Consider the following 22,134-nt stretch of genomic DNA (forward strand, 5'->3'; position numbering starts at 1 on the left):
TAAATTTGATTTGATTTGAGGTAGATAGGTGGATATAGATAAGTCATATCTATTTTAAAGGCAATGTTGCAATTAAATTTGCCAATATAAACAGAATATATAAAAAACATGTTTATTTTTTCCCCCAAAATGGAGTCTAGAAATTCAGGGCTTAAAAACAAAGGGGTCATTGTACGCTGATGGTTCATATTTACTTTAAAATACACAATTGGGGGGGGGTAGCCCTATTCAGTAAAAGACCAAGTCCATCATTACTTTAAGGCATGAAGGTCAGTCAATATGGAACATTTCAAGAACTTTTAAAGTTTATTCAAGTGCAATCACAAAAACCATCAAGCACTATGATGAAACTAGCTCTCATGAGGACCGCCACAGGAATGGAAGACCCAGAGCTACTTCTGCTGCCGAGGATAAGTTCAGTAGAGTTACCAGCCTTAGAAATTGCAGCCCAAATAAATGCCCTCTCTGGTGCTCGAGGGTGCCAGGCTACCCTTCTTTACACACACCTGTCACCATCACTATGCACAGCAGCGCTAATTGGACTCATCTGGACTCCTTCACATTGTTGATTACCCCCTGTATATTTGTCTGTTCCTTGGTGGTGTTTCCTGTGTCCGCATTAATTGTTGTTATGTGTTCCTGTCCAGACGAAGTTCCTGTTCCATTTAATCTCCTTCAGCTATTAAACCTTCACTCCCTGTACCTGATGCTCATCTCCTGGGTCGATCCTTACATGATTGGGACAAATGCTTTAAGAAGAAAGTACATTTCACAAGTTAACTTTTAACAAGGCACACCTGTTAATTGAAATGCATTCCAGGTGACTGCCTCATGAAGCTGGTTGAGAACTTTTGATTGGGACTATATATATATATATATATATATATATACATTATATATTCACAAAAATATGATTTGATGTGAAAAACAAAAAAAATCGATGTGAAGGGAAAACGATTAGCTATATTTGCTAAGCTATCCCATCTGATTGAAAGGTTGATCAAATAAAAATGCCATTAGCTATCTAGATTGAAATTGCTGGAGGAAAGTTCGCTAACATTACCATACTCCCACCAACAGTCTGAGTTTACTACCTTAGCTAGCTAAATGATCTGTAGCTAGGTTTCTTGAAAATAACTACTATATAGCTAGCTATAATACTGACTATTGTGAAACTACTTCATGGCCCTGCCTGTTTATTGATGCACTGTTTACAGAAAAGTTTGGCAAGAAAAATGTCCCTCCTGATAGTTCAGCAACATGTGCAGTTAACATTGGCCCAGGCCACTGCCTGCTGTGACATGGGCTTGGATGGTGACACACATCTTCTTCAAGCTTTACTGGGGTCTTCAGTGGTTCCAGAAGCACTGTAGTTCTGTCCTTCAGCTGTTCTTGTCTTTTAATGTTCTGTATTATGTCATGTTCCATGTGTTCCCCTGGAAGAGTAGCTGATACTTTTGCAACAGCTAATGGGGATCCTAATAAAATAGGAAGGGCCTTACCTGAGAGTACAGCAACAGTGTCTCTGTCTCGCAGCCATTCTGTCAACATGTATTGTATGCAACCACTCAAATTCATATAAAGCTGTTATGACGTTGTTGTGCCATTCTTTAGTCATGTGGGATATATATACTGCTCAAAAAAATAAAGGGAACACTAAAATAACACATCCTAGATCTGAATGAATGAAATATTCGTACAATGTTGAATGTGCTGACAACAAAATCACACAAAAATGATCAATGGAAATCAAATTTATCAACCCATGGAGGTCTGGATTTGGAGTCACACTCAAAATTAAAGTGGAAAACCACACTACAGGCTGATCCAACTTTGATGTAATGTCCTTAAAACAAGTAACAATGAGGCTCAGTAGTGTGTGTGGCCTCCACGTGCCTGTATGACCTCCCTACAACGCCTAGGCATGCTCCTGATGAGGTGGCGGATGGTCTCCTGAGGGATCTCCTCCCAGACCTGGACTAAAGCATCCGCCAACTCCTGGACAGTCTGTGGTGCAATGTGGCGTTGGTGGATGGAGCGAGAAATGATGTCCCAGATGTGCTCAATTGGATTCAGTTCTGGGGAACGGGCAAGCCAGTCCATAGCATCAATGCCTTCCTCTTGCAGGAACTGCTGACACACTCCAGCCACATGAGGTCTAGCATTGTCTTGTATTAGGAGGAACCCAGGGCCAACCGCACCAGCATATGGTCTCACAATGGGTCTGAGGATCTCATGTCGGTACCTAATGGCAGTCAGGCTACCTCTGGCGTGCACATGGAGGGCTATGCGGCCCCCCAAAGAAATGCCACCCCACACCATGACTGACCCAAACCGGTCATGCTGGAGGATGTTGCAGGCAGCAGAACGTTCTCCACGGCGTCTCCAGACTGTCACCTCTGTCACATGTGCTCAGTGTGAACCTGCTTTCATCTGTGAAGAGCACAGGGCGCCAGTGGCGAATTTGCCAATCTTGGTGTTCTCTGGCAAATGCCAAACGTCCTGCACGGTGTTGGGCTGTAAGCACAACCCCCACCTGTGGACGTCGGGCCCTCATACCACCCTCATGGAGTCTGTTTCTGACCGTTTGAGCAGACACATGCACACTTGTGGCCTGCTGGAGGTCATTTTGCAGGGCTCTGGCAGTGCTCCTCCTGCTCCTCCTTGCACAAAGGCAGAGGTAGCGGTCCTGCTGCTGGGTTGTTGCCCTCCTACGGCCTCCTCCACGTCTCCTGATGTACTGGCCTGTCTCCTGGTAGCGCCTCCATACTCTAGACACTACGCTGACAGACACAGCAAACCTTCTTGCCACAGCTCGCATTGATGTGCCATCCTGGATGAGCTGCACTACCTGAGCCACTTGTCTGGGTTGTAGACTCCATCTCATGCCACCACTAGAGTGAAATCACCTCCAGCATTCAAAGTGACCAAAACATCAGCCAGGAAGCATAGGAACTGAGAAGTGGTCTGTGGTTATCACCTGCAGAACCACTCCTTTATTGGGGGTGTCTTGCTAATTGCCTATAATTTCCACCTGTTGTCTATTCCATTTGCACAAAAGCATGTGAAATCTATTGTCAATCAGTGTTGCTTCATAAGTGGACAGTTTGTGTTCACAGAAGTGTGATTGACTTGGAGTTACATTGTGTTGTTTAAGTGTTCCCTTTATTTTTTTGAGCAGTGTATTTTAGTCGAGACATCTGTATGATACACCTTATTAAAAAAGAATTCACTCTGAACATGAGACTTACATTTTCTTTAGACCTTTTAAATCCTACGCTCTAAGTGTATTTGTCTTGATGTTTAAGTTATCTCGGAAGTTACATTTACATTTAAGTCATTTAGCAGACGTTCTTATCCAGAGCGACTTACAAATTGGTGCATTCACCTTATGACATCCATACATTACAGATGAGCCCTGCATCAATACATTACAGATGAGCCCTGCATCAATACATTACAGATGAGCCCTGCATCAATACATTACAGGTGAGCCCTGCATCAATACATTACAGATGAGCCCTGCATCAATACATTACAGATGAGCCCTGCATCAATACATTACAGATGAGCCCTGCATCAATACATTACAGCTGAGCCCTGCATCAATACATTACAGATGAGCCCTGCATCAATACATTACAGGTGAGCCCTGCATCAATACATTACAGATGAGCCCTGCATCAATACATTACAGATGAGCCCTGCATCAATACATTACAGATGAGCCCTGCATCAATACATTACAGATGAGCCCTGCATCAATACATTACAGATGAGCCCTGCATCAATACATTACAGATGAGCCCTGCATCAATACATTACAGATGAGCCCTGCATCAATACATTACAGATGAGCCCTGCATCAATACATTACAGATGAGCCCTGCATCAATACATTACAGATGAGCCCTGCATCAATACATTACAGGTGAGAGCCCTGCATCGATACATTACAGATGAGCCCTGCATCAATACATTACAGATGAGCCCTGCATCAATACATTACTGATGAGCCCTGCATCAATACATTACAGATGAGCCCTGCATCAATACATTACAGATGAGCCCTGCATCAATACATTACAGATGAGCCCTGCATCAATACATTACAGATGAGCCCTGCATCAATACATTACAGATGAGCCCTGCATCAATACATTACAGGTGAGCCCTGCATCAATACATTACAGATGAGCCCTGCATCAATACATTACAGATGAGCCCTGCATCAATACATTACAGATGAGCCCTGCATCAATACATTACAGGTGAGCCCTGCATCAATACATTACAGATGAGCCCTGCATCAATACATTACAGATGAGCCCTGCATCAATACATTACAGATGAGCCCTGCATCAATACATTACAGATGAGCCCTGCATCAATACATTACAGATGAGCCCTGCATCAATACATTACAGGTGAGCCCTGCATCAATACATTACAGATGAGCCCTGCATCAATACATTACAGATGAGCCCTGCATCAATACATTACAGATGAGCCCTGCATCAATACATTACAGGTGAGCCCTGCATCAATACATTACAGATGAGCCCTGCATCAATACATTACAGATGAGCCCTGCATCAATACATTACAGATGAGCCCTGCATCAATACATTACAGATGAGCCCTGCATCAATACATTACAGATGAGCCCTGCATCAATACATTACAGATGAGCCCTGCATCAATACATTACAGGTGAGAGCCCTGCATCAATACATTACAGATGAGCCCTGCATCAATACATTACAGATGAGCCCTGCATCAATACATTACAGGTGAGCCCTGCATCAATACATTACAGATGAGCCCTGCATCAATACATTACAGATGAGCCCTGCATCAATACATTACAGATGAGCCCTGCATCAATACATTACAGATGAGCCCTGCATCAATACATTACAGGTGAGCCCTGCATCAATACATTACAGATGAGCCCTGCATCAATACATTACAGATGAGCCCTGCATCAATACATTACAGGTGAGCCCTGCATCAATACATTACAGGTGAGCCCTGCATCAATACATTACAGATGAGCCCTGCATCAATACATTACAGGTGAGCCCTGCATCAATACATTACAGATGAGCCCTGCATCAATACATTACAGATGAGCCCTGCATCAATACATTACAGATGAGCCCTGCATCAATACATTACAGGTGAGCCCTGCATCAATACATTACAGATGAGCCCTGCATCAATACATTACAGATGAGCCCTGCATCAATACATTACAGATGAGCCCTGCATCAATACATTACAGATGAGCCCTGCATCAATACATTACAGATGAGCCCTGCATCAATACATTACAGGTGAGCCCTGCATCAATACATTACAGATGAGCCCTGCATCAATACATTACAGATGAGCCCTGCATCAATACATTACAGGTGAGAGCCCTGCATCAATACATTACAGATGAGCCCTGCATCAATACATTACAGATGAGCCCTGCATCAATACATTACAGATGAGCCCTGCATCAATACATTACAGGTGAGCCCTGCATCAATACATTACAGATGAGCCCTGCATCAATACATTACAGGTGAGCCCTGCATCAATACATTACAGATGAGCCCTGCATCAATACGTTACAGGTGAGCCCTGCATCAATACATTACAGGTGAGCCCTGCATCAATACATTACAGGTGAGAGCCCTGCATCAATACATTACAGATAAGCCCTGCAGTTACTAAAAAATGTAACACCAACATGACAAATGCTATGAAAAAGCTATTGTTTAGTAATCTTACAATAAAAAATGGAGTTGTTAATATCAAACTTTATTGCATTTAGTCATCCCCAAAATTTGTTCAGTGAAATTCTGCAGTTAGCTGACAACAGGATGGCAGGTGTTTTGATGTGCTGCTCTCGAGTTCCATAGCCTAGAAGACTCACCTCGAGGAAAGTGGGATGGACACATGTTAGTTTTGAATAAGGTCTGGGACTTTTACAGGGAGGAGAGAGCATGAATTGGAGTGAGTACTGTAAATCAAATCCAACCATTGGTCCTGGATAATACACTGGCATCATACAAGCAGACTGCTGTAGAGAAGGGGGTTTACATAGTGCATTAAGCATACCAAATATGATTGGAGCTTACTTCTCTGTGTTCTGGAGAGATCACTGGTAGTTGGTCAAAAGGCTCTGGAGGTCCTTGGACCAGTTTGTCTCTGTAGCACCTGGAAAGAGTCGGATAGAGGTAGTGAGTGTGCTTGAAAGAGAGCCCTCACCCCTGACCTACCGCTGACCCAGGGTCTCCTGCCTAACCCTCTAATCAGTCTCTCTGACAGATAGTTACTCCAGGAGTAGACCGTTGTATGGTGCATAGGGATTATCCACTTCTTATATGAGTGTAATACTAGCTCTTGAAATTATATAATGCAATGTAAAGGAAAAAAATTATATAATGACTTACTGACATGGAGTGCTCCCGGGCTCCCAAGTAGCGCAGCGGTCTAAGGCACTGTATCTCAGTCCTAGAGGCGTCAGTACAGACCCTGGTTAGATTCCAGGCTGTGTCACAACTGACTGTGATTGGGAGTCCCATAGGGCGGAGCACAATTGGTCCAGCGTCGTCCGGGTTAGGGGAGGGTTTGGTCAGCCAGGATGTCCTTGTCCCATCGTGCTCTAGCGACTCCTTGTGGTGGACCGGGTGCAAGCACGCTGACTCTGGTCGCCAGTTGTACAGTGTTCCCTCCGACACGTTGGTGAAGCTGGCTTCCGGGTAAGCGATCAGTGTGTCAAGAAGCAATGGCAGGATTGTGTTTCAGAGGACACATGGCTCTTGACCTTTACCTCTCCTGAGTCCGTACGGGAGTTGAAAAGATGGAACAAGACTGTAACTACCGATTGGATGTCACAAAAATAATGGTTATGATATACAGTATAGTATGTATAAGCTGGAAGTAGAAGCCTAAGAATTGTTGTCCATTAGTTTACTCCAATTAAGGGAGGGATGGTAGAATACGTAGAATGTATGCACACATGACTGTAAGTCGCTTTGGATAAAAGCGTCTGCTAAATGGCATATATTATTATATTATTATGGTAGGGTTAGGGGAAATCATAAAGGAAATTCCATGTGAATTTCTTATTTTCCACCATAATTTGCAAATAAATTCATTCAAAATCCTACAATGTGATTTTCTGGATTTTTTTTTCTCATTTTGTCGGTCATAGTGGAAGTGTACCTATGATGGAAATTATAGGCCTCTCTCATCTTTTTAAGTGGGAGAACTTGCACAATTGGTGGCTGACTAAATACTTTTTTGCCCCACTGTAGGTATCCTTTTCCCACCTGTTGTTTGTGGGATGATGGTTTTGTATTGTTACTTTTGAGCCCTACAAGGCTGTACGGTCGTTTGTTTCTCTTTATTGTTTTGTTGTTGGTTCACATTTAAATAAAATATGATGAACCCAAATCATGCTGTGCTTTGGTCTACCCATTTCGACGAGCGTTACTCCAGTTCTATTTTTGTTTCATCAGACCAGAGGACATTTCTCCAAAAAGTACAATCTTTATCCCCATGTGCAGTTGCAAACTGTAGTCTTGCTTTATTTTATGGTGGTTTTGGAGCAGTGGCTTCTTCCTTGCTGAGAGCCCTTTCAGGTTATGTTGATATAGGACTCGTTTTACTGTGAATATAGATACTTTGTACCTGTTTCCTCCAGCATCTTCACAAAGTCCTTTGCTGTTGTTCTGGGATTGATTTGCACTTTTCACACCATTGTACATTCATCTCTTGGAGACAGAACGCGTCTCCTTCCTGAACGGTATGACGGCTGCATGGTCCCATGGTGTTTATACTTGCGTACTATTGTTTGTACAGATGAACGTCGTACCTTCAGGCATTTGGAAATTCTTCCCAATGATGAACCAGACTTGTGGAGGTCTACAATTTATTTCTGAGTTCTTGGCTGATTTCTTTTGATATTCCCACATTGTCAAGCAAAGAAGCGCTGAGTTCAAATCAGATCAAATCAAATCAAATTTTATTTGTCACATACACATGGTTAGCAGATGTTAATGCGAGTGTAGCGAAATGCTTGTGCTTCTAGTTCCGACAATGCAGTGATAACCAACAAGTAATCTAACTAACAATTCCAAAACTACTGTCTTATACACAGTGTAAGGGGATAAAGAATATGTACATGTACATATGTACAGAAAAAAAAAGGGAGTCTATATACAATGTGTGCAAAAGGCATGAGTAGGTAGGCGAATAATTACAATATTGCAGATTAACACTGGAGTGATAAATGATCAGATGATCATGTACAGGTTGGTGTGCAAAAGAGCAGAAAAGTAAATAAATAAAAACTGTGGGGATGAGGTAGGTGAAAATGGGTGTGCTATTTACCAATAGATTATGTACAGCTGCAGCGATCGGTTAGCTGCTCAGATAGCTGATGTTTGAAGTTGGTGAGGGAGATAAAAGTCTCCAACTTCAGCGATTTTTGCAATTTGTTCCAGTCACAGGCAGCAGAGTACTGGAACGAAAGGCGTCCGAATGAGGTGTTGGCTTTAGGGATGATCAATGAGATACACCTGCTGGAGCGCGTGCTACGGATGGGTGTTGCCATCGTGACCAGTGAGCTGAGATAAGGCGGAGCTTTGCCTAGCATGGCCTTGTAGATGACCTGGAGCCAGTGGGTCTGGCGACGAATATGTAGCGAGGGCCAGCCGACTAGAGCATACAAGTCGCAGTGGTGGGTAGTATAAGGTGCTTTAGTGACAAAACGGATGGCACTGTGATAAACTGCATCCAGTTTGCTGAGTAGAGTGTTGGAAGCAATTTTGTAGATGACGTCGCCGAAGTCGAGGATCAGTAGGATAGTCAGTTTTACTAGGGTAAGCTTGGCAGCATGAGTGGTCCTTCTGTAGCTCAGTTGGTAGAGCATGGCGCTTGTAACGCCAGGGTAGTGGGTTTGATTCCCGGGACCACCCATACGTAGAATGTTTGCACACATGACTGTAAGTTGCTTTGGATAAAAACGTCTGCTAAATGGCATATATTATTATTATTATTATATTGAGTGAAGGAGGCTTTGTTGCGGAATAGAAAGCCGATTCTTGATTTGATTTTCGATTGGAGATGTTTGATATGGGTCTGGAAGGAGAGTTTGCAGTCTAGCCAGACACCTAGGTACTTATAGGTGTCCACATATTCAAGGTCGGAACCATCCAGTGTGGTGATGCTAGTCGGGCATGCGGGTGCAGGCAGTGATCGGTTGAAAAGCATGCATTTGGTTTTACTAGCGTTTAAGAGCAGTTGAAGGCCACGGAAGGAGTGTTGTATGGCATTGAAGCTCGATTGGAGGTTAGATAGCACAGTGTCCAATGACGGGCTGAAAGTGTATACAATGGATCAGGGAATCGCCCGCAGCAAGAGCAACATCATTGATATATACAGAGAAAAGAGTCGGCCCGAGAATTGAACCCTGTGGCACCCCCATAGAGACTGCCAGAGGACCGGACAACATGCCCTCCGATTTGACACACTGAACTCTGTCTGCAAAGTAATTGGTGAACCAGGCAAGGCAGTCATCCGAAATGAGTGATGGTACAGAGCAGCATACAGTAGATGGTATCGAGTACAGTATATACATATGAGATGAGTATGTAGACAAAGTAAACAAAGTGGCATAGTTAAAGTGGCTAGTGATACATGTATTACATAAGGATGCAGTCGATGATGTAGAGTACAGTATATACGTATGCATATGAGATGAATAATGTAGGGTAAGTAACATTATATAAGGTAGCATTGTTTAAAGTGGCTAGTGATACATTTACATAATTTCCCATCAATCCCATTATTAAAGTGGCTGGAGTTGGGTCAGTGTCAATGACAGTGTGTTGGCAGCAGCCACTCAATGTTAGTGGTGGCTGTTTAACAGTCTGATGGCCTTGAGATAGAAGCTGTTTTTCAGTCTCTCGGTCCCAGCTTTGATGCACCTGTACTGACCTCGCCTTCTGGATGATAGCGGGGTGAACAGGCAGTGGTTCGGGTGGTTGATGTCCTTGATGATCTTTATGGCCTTCCTGTAACATCGGGTGGTGTAGGTGTCCTGGAGGGCAGGTAGTTTGCCCCCGGTGATGCGTTGTGCAGACCTCACTACCCTCTGGAGAGCCTTACGGTTGAGGGCGGAGCAGTTGCCGTACCAGGCGGTGATACAGCCCGCCAGGATGCTCTCGATTGTGCATCTGTAGAAGTTTGTGAGTGCTTTTGGTGACAAGCCGAATTTCTTCAGCCTCCTGAGGTTGAAGAGGCTCTGCTGCGCCTTCTTCACGACGCTGTCAGTGTGAGTGGACCAATTCAGTTTGTCTGTGATGTGTATGCCGAGGGACTTAAAACTTGCTACTCTCTCCACTACTGTTCCATCGATGTGAATAGGGGGGTGTTCCCTCTGCTGTTTCCTGAAGTCCACAATCATCTCCTTAGTTTTGTTGAAGTTGAGTGTGAGGTTATTTTCCTGACACCACACTCCGAGGGCCCTCACCTCCTCCCTGTAGGCCGTCTCGTCGTTGTTGGTAATCAAGCCTACCACTGTTGTGTCGTCCGTTGTGTCGTCCCTTGAAATCCATCCACAGGTACACCTCCAATTGACTCAAATTATGGAAATTAGCCTATCAGAAGCTTCTAAAGCCATGACATCATTTTCTGAAATTTTCCAAGCTGTTTAAAGGCACAGTCAACTGCCGGTCAACTTCTGACCCAGTGGAATTGTGATACAGAGAATTATAAGTTAAATAATCTGTCTGTAAACAATTGTTGGGAAAATTACTTGTGTCATACACAAAATGTATGTCCTAACTGACTTGCCAAAACTATAGTTTGTTAACAAGAAATTTTTGGAGTGGTTGAAAACCGAGTTTTAATGACTCCAACCTAAGTGTATGTAAACTTCAGACTTCAACTGTATATATATATATATATATATATATATATATATATATATATATATATATATATATATATTTATTTATATATGTATATATATATATATAGCCTAGAAAAATAGCAAAGCACCATAAATGAATCATGGTAATAAATGGCTTATCGATAACAGTCATGCTAAAATGTTCATGCATTCCAATGCAAAATGCAACTAGCGGGAGCGCAAGCTAGCTATCAAGCTCAACACAGTAATTGTACACAATAAACCACCAAACTTAGCTCCACATTATATGACACAGATCTCAAGGAACTTACGTTGAGATGCACAAACAATTGAACATCAGACATACAGGGATTCAGTCCAGAGGAGGAAAAGATCAGCAGGAGGGAACATTGTGGAAGTGCTCATCATGATGGGGAAAGCAGGTTTCTGACCACACAGCATGCTGGGGTCATAACTAACTGAAACTGAAGTCCTGGGAATCAAGGCCACTGACAGGCTGAAGGAGATGTGGTGATAAGTATTTGGCGTGACCTTGACCACTAAGACACTAACAAAAGTGTGGGTCCTCTGAATGTGGGGGTCCTGCCTGACTAGAACTAACTGGAAGGGATGGCTAGAATCGGCTGACTGAAGCTGTCTGTTTTAACACTGGTGCTTCATTGTCAAATGAAACCCACTTGCACACTTCCATCTGGTGCAGCCAGGCAGTCCAGAAGTGTTCGTCTGAATCTACATCAAGCCTGGATAACATTCTATTGCAGATTCTTATGGTGCGCGTGGAGCCCAGAAGTCTAGAATTGATTACTTCTCCAATTTACAATGTCATATTGAAAAAATAAGTGACATATCAGACTCTTAAATATATGCATGGTTTTAAAGTGAAACATGGGCTTTAAACCAAAGCCAAGCATTGGGATTCTTTAATCTGCAGGAAGAGAACATCCAATTCTACTTGACCCAGGAGGCTCCACAGATGGTACTGAGAAAACATGAACACCGCTAATCCCCATCAGTCTCTCTGAAAGTTTGATCACATAGAAAGAATCACTATAATTCATTGTTACAACAATAATAATAATAATTTGAAAGGGAAATGTCTTTTGAAATTTTCTGGAATAGTTGGGAATACACTGCGAGATAATTTTTTTTTAAAAAGATGCTTAAAATTATGTCTATTTTTAATAGGTTACATTGTTCTCTGTGATGTTTGATATTATACTTTATTATAACACAATTATGACACATACCGGTAATGATGGTAGATTAGTATTATAAAATACTTGTTTTCCTACTGTGTATTTAATGTGACTGACAGGCAAGCAGATAGTGCATATGAAGCATAATAATCCTCTATTCTGCATCACTTATCCACATACAGGGAGTTATCAACACGAGGTAATGTATATCCAGGGGGTTATCAACACGAGGTAATGTATATCCAGGGAGTTATCAACACGAGGTAATGTATATCCAGGGAGTTATCAACACGAGGTAATGTATATCCAGGGAGCTATCAACAGGAGGTAATGTATATCCAGGGGGTTATCAACACGAGGTAATGTATATCCAGGGAGTTATCAACACGAGGTAATGTATATCCAGGGAGTTATCAACACGAGGTAATGTATATCCAGGGGGTTATCAACACGAGGTAATGTATATACAGGGAGTTATCAACACGAGGTAATGTATATACAGGGAGTTATCAACACGAGGTAATGTATATCCAGGGAGTTATCAACACGAGGTAATGTATATCCAGGGAGTTATCAACACGAGGTAATGTATATCCAGGGAGTTATCAACACGAGGTAATGTATATCCAGGGAGTTATCAACACGAGGTAATGTATATACAGGGAGTTATCAACACGAGGTAATGTATATCCAGGGAGCTATCAACAGGAGGTAATGTATATCCAGGGGGTTATCAACACGAGGTAATGTATATCCAGGGAGCCATCAACAGGAGGTAATGTATATCCAGGGAGCTATCAACAGGAGGTCATGTATATCCAGGGAGCCATCAACAGGAGGTAATGTATATCCAGGGAGCTATCAACAGGAGGTAATGTATATCCAGGGAGTTATCAACAGGAGGTAATGTATATCCAGGGAGCTATCAACAGGAGGTAATGTATATCCAGGGAGCTATCAACAGGAGGTAATGTATATCCAGGGAGTTATCAACAGGAGGTAATGTATATCCAGGGAGTTATCAACAGGAGGTAATGTATATCCAGGGAGTTATCAACAGGAGGTAATGTATATCCAGGGAGCTATCAACAGGAGGTAATGTATATCCAGGGAGCTATCAACAGGAGGTAATGTATATCCAGGGAGTTATCAACAGGAGGTAATGTATATCCAGGGAGTTATCAACAGGAGGTAATGTATATGCAGGGAGCTATCAACAGGAGGTAATGTATATCCAGGGAGCTATCAACAGGAGGTAATGTATATCCAGGGAGCTATCACCACGAGGCAATGTATACCCAGGGAGCTATCAACAGGAGGAAATGTATATCCAGAAAGTAATCTCTCTCTCTCTCTCTCTCTCTCTCTCTCTCTCTCTCTCTCTCTCTCTCTCTCTCTCTCTCTCTCTCTCTCTCTCTCTCTCTCTCTCTCTCTCTCTCTCTCTCTCTCTCTCTCTCTCTCTCTCTCTCTCTCTCTCTCTCTCTCTCTCTCTCTCTCTCTCTCTCTCTCTCTCTCTCTCTCAGTTTGATCTGAAGCAGAATGAACTCATGAAAAGACATGACCTCTCAGTATTATTCTTAGTAATACCCATTATGTGGTATTATGGTCAGTCAAGCACACAAACAAACAAAGACACACACAACAGCCTGACCCTGACAGACATATGCACTGTTACCATAACCAGGGGTCTGCAACCTGTGGTTCTACTGTAGAGCCCCGTGGGGCTCTTTAACTGCCCCTTTGTTGCTCCATGACGATCAATAATTCAAGCTGTGCGAGGAATGAGATTAGAACAAAGATTCTCTGTTTATTGACACAAATCATTAACTATCTCATCTCAGGTACAACACACATCCAGCAAAAGCACAAAAAGAGTGAAAAGCCATTGTCCTCTGAAAGGTTTTTTAAAAACATTTTAAACAGCATTATCCTTTGCTAGCTGAGTGGGAGGGGGAGATACATTTAACAGCATTATCCTCAACTAAAAGGTTAACAGAATAGGGTGATGATAATTCAGTTGAAGAGAGAAGAGCCGTAGGACTGAACCCAGGTCTCCAGGATACATTACTTATATATTCTATTGTTTTGTACTCTTCTGAAAGAAATGAGCTGGATATGAGATAGGTTCCTCCCACACGGTCCAACTAAACATAGACAGAGAAGCAAAGCCGGTGCCAACAGCACGGGGGTGATACAAGAACATTAAAAAAAGCCTCCGACTGGAAAAATAAACGTTCTAAAAACAAACAAGTGAAAAAGCAAACATTTTTGCAACCAACCCCCCCACATCCCTCTCTTTTATAGGTACAGCATCATATAGCAAAAAGACATTCAGAAGGTAGCAGACCAGAATGGTAAAAAACACTCATGCAAATCAAGGCTGTTTTACACAGAGTCACAAACAACAGGAAAGTCTTTGGACGGGATTCAATCCAAGAGGCACGCTGTGGCGCAGTTGACAACACGGCTTTTAAAGCCAATGTTCCCGCGTTTGCAGAGATTGTATTCACTGAAAACGCTGCTGATATTGACTCAATTGGAAATTCCTTTTAAATGTCAAGTGCGCTACTACACAGCTTTGATTGAATACCGACCTACTTCTCGTACAGTACAACAGTGTGCCCCAACAGTCAGTGCCTTCAGGGAGCGTATTCAAAAATCGTCTCAGGGTAGGAGTGCTGATCTCGGATCCGACTTGCCCTTTAAATCATAATGAATAAGAGGGGGAACCTGATCCTAAATCAGTATTCCTACTCTGAGACACTTTGTGAACACAGGCCCAGGTCTTCTCATTGATGTTGATGATGTTGTTGTTAACTTGTTTACAGACTTCTTTATTTGCTACTGAAGGGATAACAGGGATAGAATGTGTGTGTTTGTGACAGACGGTGGTTGTAGGCTCTGTGGTCTTCTGCACACCATATGCTGGTTCACCCCACCATTCTCCAAATAATGTCCCAGTTCTCCCAATTTTACCCCTTATCTGTCCAAAGGGCAAGGTTCTCCCTCTCTCTGTCTGGGGGCCAATGGGGGGTCCTGGTTGGCAAACAGTTTATAACCAATCCCATAGTCCTTTGCTAGGACCCCAATGATCCCCATAGAGTAAAGTCCAGGAGAGAGAAGGGAGGTACTTCCTGACAGTACTTCCAGAGACAGACCCAGAGCCGCAGAGACAATCTTCCATGATGGTTACTAGCCATTATTTAAAAAAGAAAGGCGTGATATTTTTTTGGCATCTGTTATTTTCAGTCCAATATATAGTTTTGAACTCTAGATGTATCATGTTCCCTTCCTTTTTAGTAAACAGTTCTCTTTTTAATTTCAATCGATGTGAACATTAATTCATGTTGTAGTTTGTGGTCCTTCTGTAGCTCAGTTGGTAGAGCATGGCGCTTGTAACGCCAGGGTAGTGGGTTCGATTCCCGGGACCACCCATACGTAGAATGTATGCACACATGACTGTAAGTCGCTTTGAATAAAAGCGTCTGCTAAATGGCATATATTATTATTATTATATTAGTTCCAGTCATGGTTGATGTAATCTCTCTAAAGACAGTCTTATGATATTACATACTACATATGCTGCTCTTTCCATAAAGTCTTTCTCTTCTAGACATACAGTATATTCAAATATAGGATGATCTCTCTCTCTATTCTCTATATAGTATATTGTAAATAGTACTGTCTCCATAGTTACAATTCCTGTGAGCTGATGACATGGAACAGTGTGACATTGTACAGAACCTGGTGTCCATTGTTCCATGCGTAGAGCGCACGGTCCCGAGGGTTGTAGTCAAGCATGGAGATATGGGAGTACTTGTTCTGGAAGGCGATGTCTATGTACTCGTACGTGGAGGAGTTAGTGCTGTAGGCGTAGTACACCTTGGTCCCTCCAGAGTAACCGTTGGTAACATAGAGAGTACCACAGATCATGAAGGCTTCACCGGCGCTCCTCTTGGGGTGGTTGGTGGTCCAGCTCTTGATGATCTGAAGCGTGCTGGGGTTGAGCTTGCTGATGACGATGTTTCCAGCGTTCTGATTGGTGGCATAGACAGCCCAGAGCCCACCCTCGTCCACCATGAGGTCGATGTCGGAGTGGCCGCCCCAGGCATAGTGATACATGTTGTTGTAGCCGGCGTTGTCCAGCTGGCGTGACTTGCTAATGGCGGAGGTCTTGAAGTCAAACTTGATGATGATGTGGCTCTGGAATTTGTTGAAGTAAATGGAGCCGTTGTAGACCACCTGACCCGTCCCGGACCACGGGTGGGGGAGGCGGTGAGACGTGAAGTTGTCCGTCGTCATGAAGTCCGCCATGGACTTGTACTCCCGCACGAAGCGGTTGTTGTGGTAACCGTCCATGTACCACACCTAACAGACGGAGATACAGACGAGTAGAGAGGAGAGAGTAAATATTAACTCAGAGTCAGTAGCAACTTTATAATACAAACAAGATAAAACACACTCTGCAGTCCTGTTAAAACCCTCCTATCAAACTCCTCAATGCACCATTATGTAGATGGGTGTTATATACATGTGGATCACGCATAATTTCAGACTGTAAATCAAATCACACTGTCAACAGAAAGCCTAATTAAATGGGATGCTTGACTCGGAGCAGAGCAGGGAGCAGTGCTCCTGCCTTCTGCTTCAGAATACAAACAGTCAGGAATGACAGGCAGCTGCAGGTGGAGGCAGGCCGAGGCCCAGCCCCACAGGGATAATGCGGATCATCCCGGATAAAAGGCTGCCTAGACCATTTCCTCATTGTTTTTTAAATTCGGCAAGTCAGTTAAGAACAAATTCTTATTTTCATAGACAGCCTACCAACAGTGGGTTAACTGCCTTGTTCTGGGGCAGAACGACAGATGTTTTACCTTGTCAGCTCGGGGATTTGATCTTGCAACCTTTCGGTTACAAATCCAATGCGCTAACCACTAGGCTACCTGATGCCCCATTTGCTCCATCCCCTCTTCCTCCAACCCTCCAACTTCTGACACACCTCAACTTTCCCATTCCCCCTCCTGACAATCTGATTAGCTAATGGATCTTTGAGAGCCCGGATGTAAGGGCCTTAAGGGTCCAGGAAACACCATCACCAACCTTTAATGTTCTCCTCTTACAGAGAGAGAGAGAGACCCACACAAACAGACCCCCCCGAGCCCCAGTCCTAACCAAATTATGAGAAAGCTAAAAGAGAACTATATGACACTGGAAAGAATCAACCAAGAAAGAGCAAACAATAATGCTATCTGGCCCTAAACAGAGAGTACACCGTGGCAGAATAACTGACCACCGTGACTGACCCCAAGTTAAGAAAATCCTTGACTATGTACAGACTCAGTGAGCATAGCCTTGCTATTGAGAGAGGCTCTCGCCATGTGCACACTGCCTACAAAATGAGGTGGAAACTGAGCTACACTTCCTAACCTCCTGACAAATATATGACCATATTAGAGATACATATCAAATGAAACATTGATAAACTCCCATATCTGTTAAGCGAAATACCTCTGTTTGCAATCACAACAGCAAGATTTGTGTCCCGTTACCATGAGAAAAGGGCAACAAGTGGAGCACAAACCACATTGTAAATACAACCTATATTTATCTGTCTTCCTGGTACCATTAGAACACATTACACATGGTCTCATGGATACATGGCACACATGCATAGCACATATTTTACCATCCAGCTTAGCTACCTTGTCTTTAAATGATTATCTTGCCTTACTGTACACTCTCAGACACTCTCATACTACCTTGTATCTCACAAGCAGCATGGTCCAACATTACACAGAGAAACCAGAAGTATAGAGCAATACCAGAGAGACCCACATATGTAACATGTGCAGTTTTCCTTCGATGTACAGATGATATTATGACTATGACAGTCATGTATGTTTATGTTTGTGTGTGCTTTATGTATTTGTACTATAACCTCTAAACCCCAGATCTGCATACATATCCATGTGTACGTTTTAAAGTCATATAAACATTTTGGCTGACAAATAAACATCTTGGCTGACACCATCCCTTCATCAACTACCTTGCTGTCAGGGCTCGGGTGTAAACCATGCATTTATTCTCTGCATTTGCATTTTAATGTGTTTTAGTAATAAAAGCTTTGTCTGTCTATTCCTCCAACAGATGCCCAGCCCAGGAGAGCTAACTCAGACATGGCCGTTTAGTAGAAGGAACGGAACGGACCGACCGGACGGACGGACGGACAGACGGACAGACAGACATCAAAGCTTCTATTAAGGTCAGATTCTGAAGAGGCAACTCTATTATGGGTGTGTCAGGACTCTTAACAGCATGGCCTCTTCAACTGAGTACAATTAGTCATGTGATCTGAGTAATATAGGCTGCATCCCAAAGGGCATTTTGATCTGAGCCCTATGGGCCATGGTCAAAAGTAATGCTAAATATATGAATAGGGTGCCATTTGGGATACAGACAATGAGTATAATGTAAAGCACTTAGTGTGATCTTCCAGTAACTACCGCCCGTAAAACACAGTGCCAAGGTCAGGAAATCATTACCTTAATGTAGCTGGGCTTTAGATGCTACCGAGGTAAGGAAATCATTACCTTAATGTAGCTGGGCTTTAGACGCTATCGAGGTAAGGAAATCATTACCTTAATGTAGCTGGGCTTTAGACGCTACCGAGGTAAGGAAATCATTACCTTAATGTAGCTGGGCTTTAGATGCTACCGAGCTCAGGAAATCATTACCTTAATGTAGCTGGGCTTTAGACGCTACCGAGCTCAGGAAATCATTACCTTAATGTAGCTGGGCTTTAGACGCTATCGAGGTAAGGAAATCATTACCTTAATGTAGCTGGGCTTTAGACGTTACCGAGCTCAGGAAATCATTACCTTAATGTAGCTGGGCTTTAGACGCTACCGAGCTCAGTAAATCATTACCTTAATGTAGCTGGGCTTTAGACGCTACTGAGCTCAGGAAATCATTACCTTAAAGTAGCTGGGCTTTAGACGCTACCGAGCTCAGGAAAGCATTACCTTAATGTAGCTGGGCTTTAGAAGCTACCGAGCTCAGGAAATCATTACCTTAAAGTAGCTGGGCTTCAGACGATACAGAGGTAAGGAAATCATTACCTTAAACTAGCTGGGCTTTAGACGCTACCGAGGTAAGGAAATCATTACTTTAATGTAGCTGGGCTTTAGATGCTACCGAGGTAAGGAAATCATTACCTTAAAGTAGCTGGGCTTTAGATGCTACCGAGGTAAGGAAATCATTACTTTAATGTAGCTGGGCTTTTGACGCTACCGAGCTCAGTAAATCATTACCTTAATGTAGCTGGGCTTTAGACGATACCGAGGTAAGGAAATCATTACCTTAATGTAGCTGGGCTTTAGACGCTACCGAGCTCAGGAAATCATTACCTTAATGTAGCTGGGCTTTAGACTCAACCGAGCTCAGGAAATCATTACCTTAAAGTAGCTGGGCTTTAGATGCTACTGAGCTCAGTAAATCATTATCTTAATGTAGCTGGGATTTAGACGCTACCGAGCTCAGTAAATCATTACCTTAAAGTAGCTGGGCTTTAGACGCTACCGAGCTCAGTAAATCATTACCTTAATGTAGCTGGGCTTTAGACGCAACCGAGCTCAGGAAATCATTACCTTAAAGTAGCTGGGCTTTAGATGCTACTGAGCTCAGTAAATCATTACCTTAATGTAGCTGGGCTTTAGACGATACCGAGGTAAGGAAATCATTACCTTAAAGTAGCTGGGCTTTAGACGCTACCGAGCTCAGTAAATCATTACCTTAAAGTAGCTGGGCTTTAGACGCTACCGAGCTCAGTAAATCATTACCTTAATGTAGCTGGGCTTTAGACGCTACCGAGCTCAGTAAATCATTAACTTAAAGTAGCTGGGCTTTAGACGCTACCGAGCTCAGGAAATCATTACCTTAAAGTAGCTGGGCTTTAGACGCTACCGAGCTCAGGAAATCATTACCTTAAAGTAGCTGGGCTTTAGACGCTACCGAGCTCAGTAAATCATTACCTTAATGTAGCTGGGCTTTAGACGCTACCGAGGTAAGGAAATCATTAGCTTAATGTAGCTGGGCTTTAGAGGCTACCGAGGTAAGGAAATCATTAGCTTAATGTCGCTGGGCTTTAGATGATACCGAGGTAAGGAAATCATTACCTTAAAGTAGCTGGGCTTGAGACGCTACCGAGGTAAGGAAATCATTACCTTAAAGTAGCTGGGCTTTAGACGCTACCGAGGTAAGGAAATCATTACTTTAATGTAGCTGGGCTTTAGACGCTACCGAGGTAAGGAAATCATTACCTTAAAGTAGCTGGGCTTTAGACGCTACCGAGCTCAGGAAATCATTACCTTAAAGTAGCTGGGCTTTAGACGCTACCGAGCTCAGTAAATCATTACCTTAAAGTAGCTGGGCTTTAGACGCTACCGAGCTCAGTAAATCATTACCTTAAAGTAGCTGGGCTTTAGACGCTACCGAGCTCAGTAAATCATTACCTTAAAGTAGCTGGGCTTTAGACGAGCTCAGTAAATCATTACCGAGGTAAGGAAATCATTACCTTAAAGTAGCTGGGCTTTAGACGCTACCGAGGTAAGGAAATCATTACTTTAATGTAGCTGGGCTTTTGAGCGCTACCGAGCTAAGTAAATCATTACCTTAATGTAGCTGGGCTTTAGACGATACCGAGGTAAGGAAATCATTACCTTAATGTAGCTGGGCTTTTGACGCTACCGAGCTCTTTAGACGCTACCGAGCTCAGAAATCATTAGCTTATTGTAAATCATTACCTTAATGTAGCTGGGCTTTAGACGATACCGAGGTAAGGAAATCATTACCTTAATGTAGCTGGGCTTTAGACGCTACCGAGCTCAGGAAATCATTACCTTAATGTAGCTGGGCTTTAGACGCTACCGAGCTCAGGAAATCATTACCTTAATGTAGCTGGGCTTTAGACGCTACCGAGCTCAGGAAATCATTACCTTAATGTAGCTGGGCTTTAGACGCTACCGAGCTCAGGAAATCATTACCTTAATGTAGCTGGGCTTTAGACGCTACCGAGCTCAGGAAATCATTACCTTAAAGTAGCTGGGCTTTAGACGCTACCGAGCTCAGGAAATCATTACCTTAATGTAGCTGGGCTTTAGACGCTACCGAGGTAAGGAAATCATTACCTTAATGTAGCTGGGCTTTAGACGCTACCGAGGTAAGGAAACATTACTTTAATTAGCTTTAATACCGAGCTAAGGAAATCATTACCTTAAAGTAGCTGGGCTTTAGACGCTACCGAGGTAGAGGAAATCATTACCTTAAAGTAGCTGGGCTTTAGACGCTACCGAGTCAGGAAATCATTACCTTAATGTAGCTGGGCGCTACCGAGGTAAGGAAATCATTACCTTAATGTAGCTGGGCTTTAGACGCTACCGCTACCGAGCTAAGCTCAGAAATCATTACCTTAATGTAGCTGGGCTTTAGACGCTACCGAGGTAAGTAAATCATTACCTTAATGTAGCTGGGCTTTAGACGCTACCGAGCTCAGTAAATCATTACCTTAAAGTAGCTGGGCTTTAGACGCTACCGAGCTCAGTAAATCATTACCTTAATGTAGCTGGGCTTTAGACGCTACCGAGCTCAGGAAATCATTACCTTAAAGTAGCTGGGCTTTAGACGCTACCGAGCTCAGTAAATCATTACCTTAAAGTAGCTGGGCTTTAGACGATACCGAGGTAAGGAAATCATTACCTTAAAGTAGCTGGGCTTTAGATGCTACCGAGGTGAGGAAATCATTACTTTAATGTAGCTGGGCTTTTGACGCTACCGAGCTAAGTAAATCATTACCTTAATGTAGCTGGGCTTTAGACGATACCGAGGTAAGGAAATCATTACTTTAATGTAGCTGGGCTTTTGACGCTACCGAGCTCAGTAAATCATTACCTTAATGTAGCTGGGCTTTAGACGATACCGAGGTAAGGAAATCATTACCTTAAT

General features: G+C 43.0%; 1 protein-coding gene across 3 annotated transcripts in view; it reads right to left on the reverse strand.

The window, feature by feature from the left end:
• Positions 1–13,917: 13,917 nt before the first annotated feature.
• LOC118388064 (noelin-like) overlaps positions 13,918–22,134 on the reverse strand; it is a 36,749-nt gene continuing 28,532 nt past the window's right edge. For all 3 annotated transcript variants that reach the window (XM_052525454.1, XM_052525453.1, XM_052525452.1), the window contains exon 6: positions 13,918–16,503. In XM_052525454.1, coding sequence (XP_052381414.1) covers positions 15,829–16,503 — 675 coding nt within the window. In that variant the 3' untranslated portion in view covers positions 13,918–15,828. The remainder of the gene's footprint in view (positions 16,504–22,134) is intronic.

This window comes from Oncorhynchus keta, chromosome 9 (genome assembly GCF_023373465.1).
Source record: "Oncorhynchus keta strain PuntledgeMale-10-30-2019 chromosome 9, Oket_V2, whole genome shotgun sequence".
Taxonomy (NCBI): domain Eukaryota; kingdom Metazoa; phylum Chordata; class Actinopteri; order Salmoniformes; family Salmonidae; genus Oncorhynchus; species Oncorhynchus keta.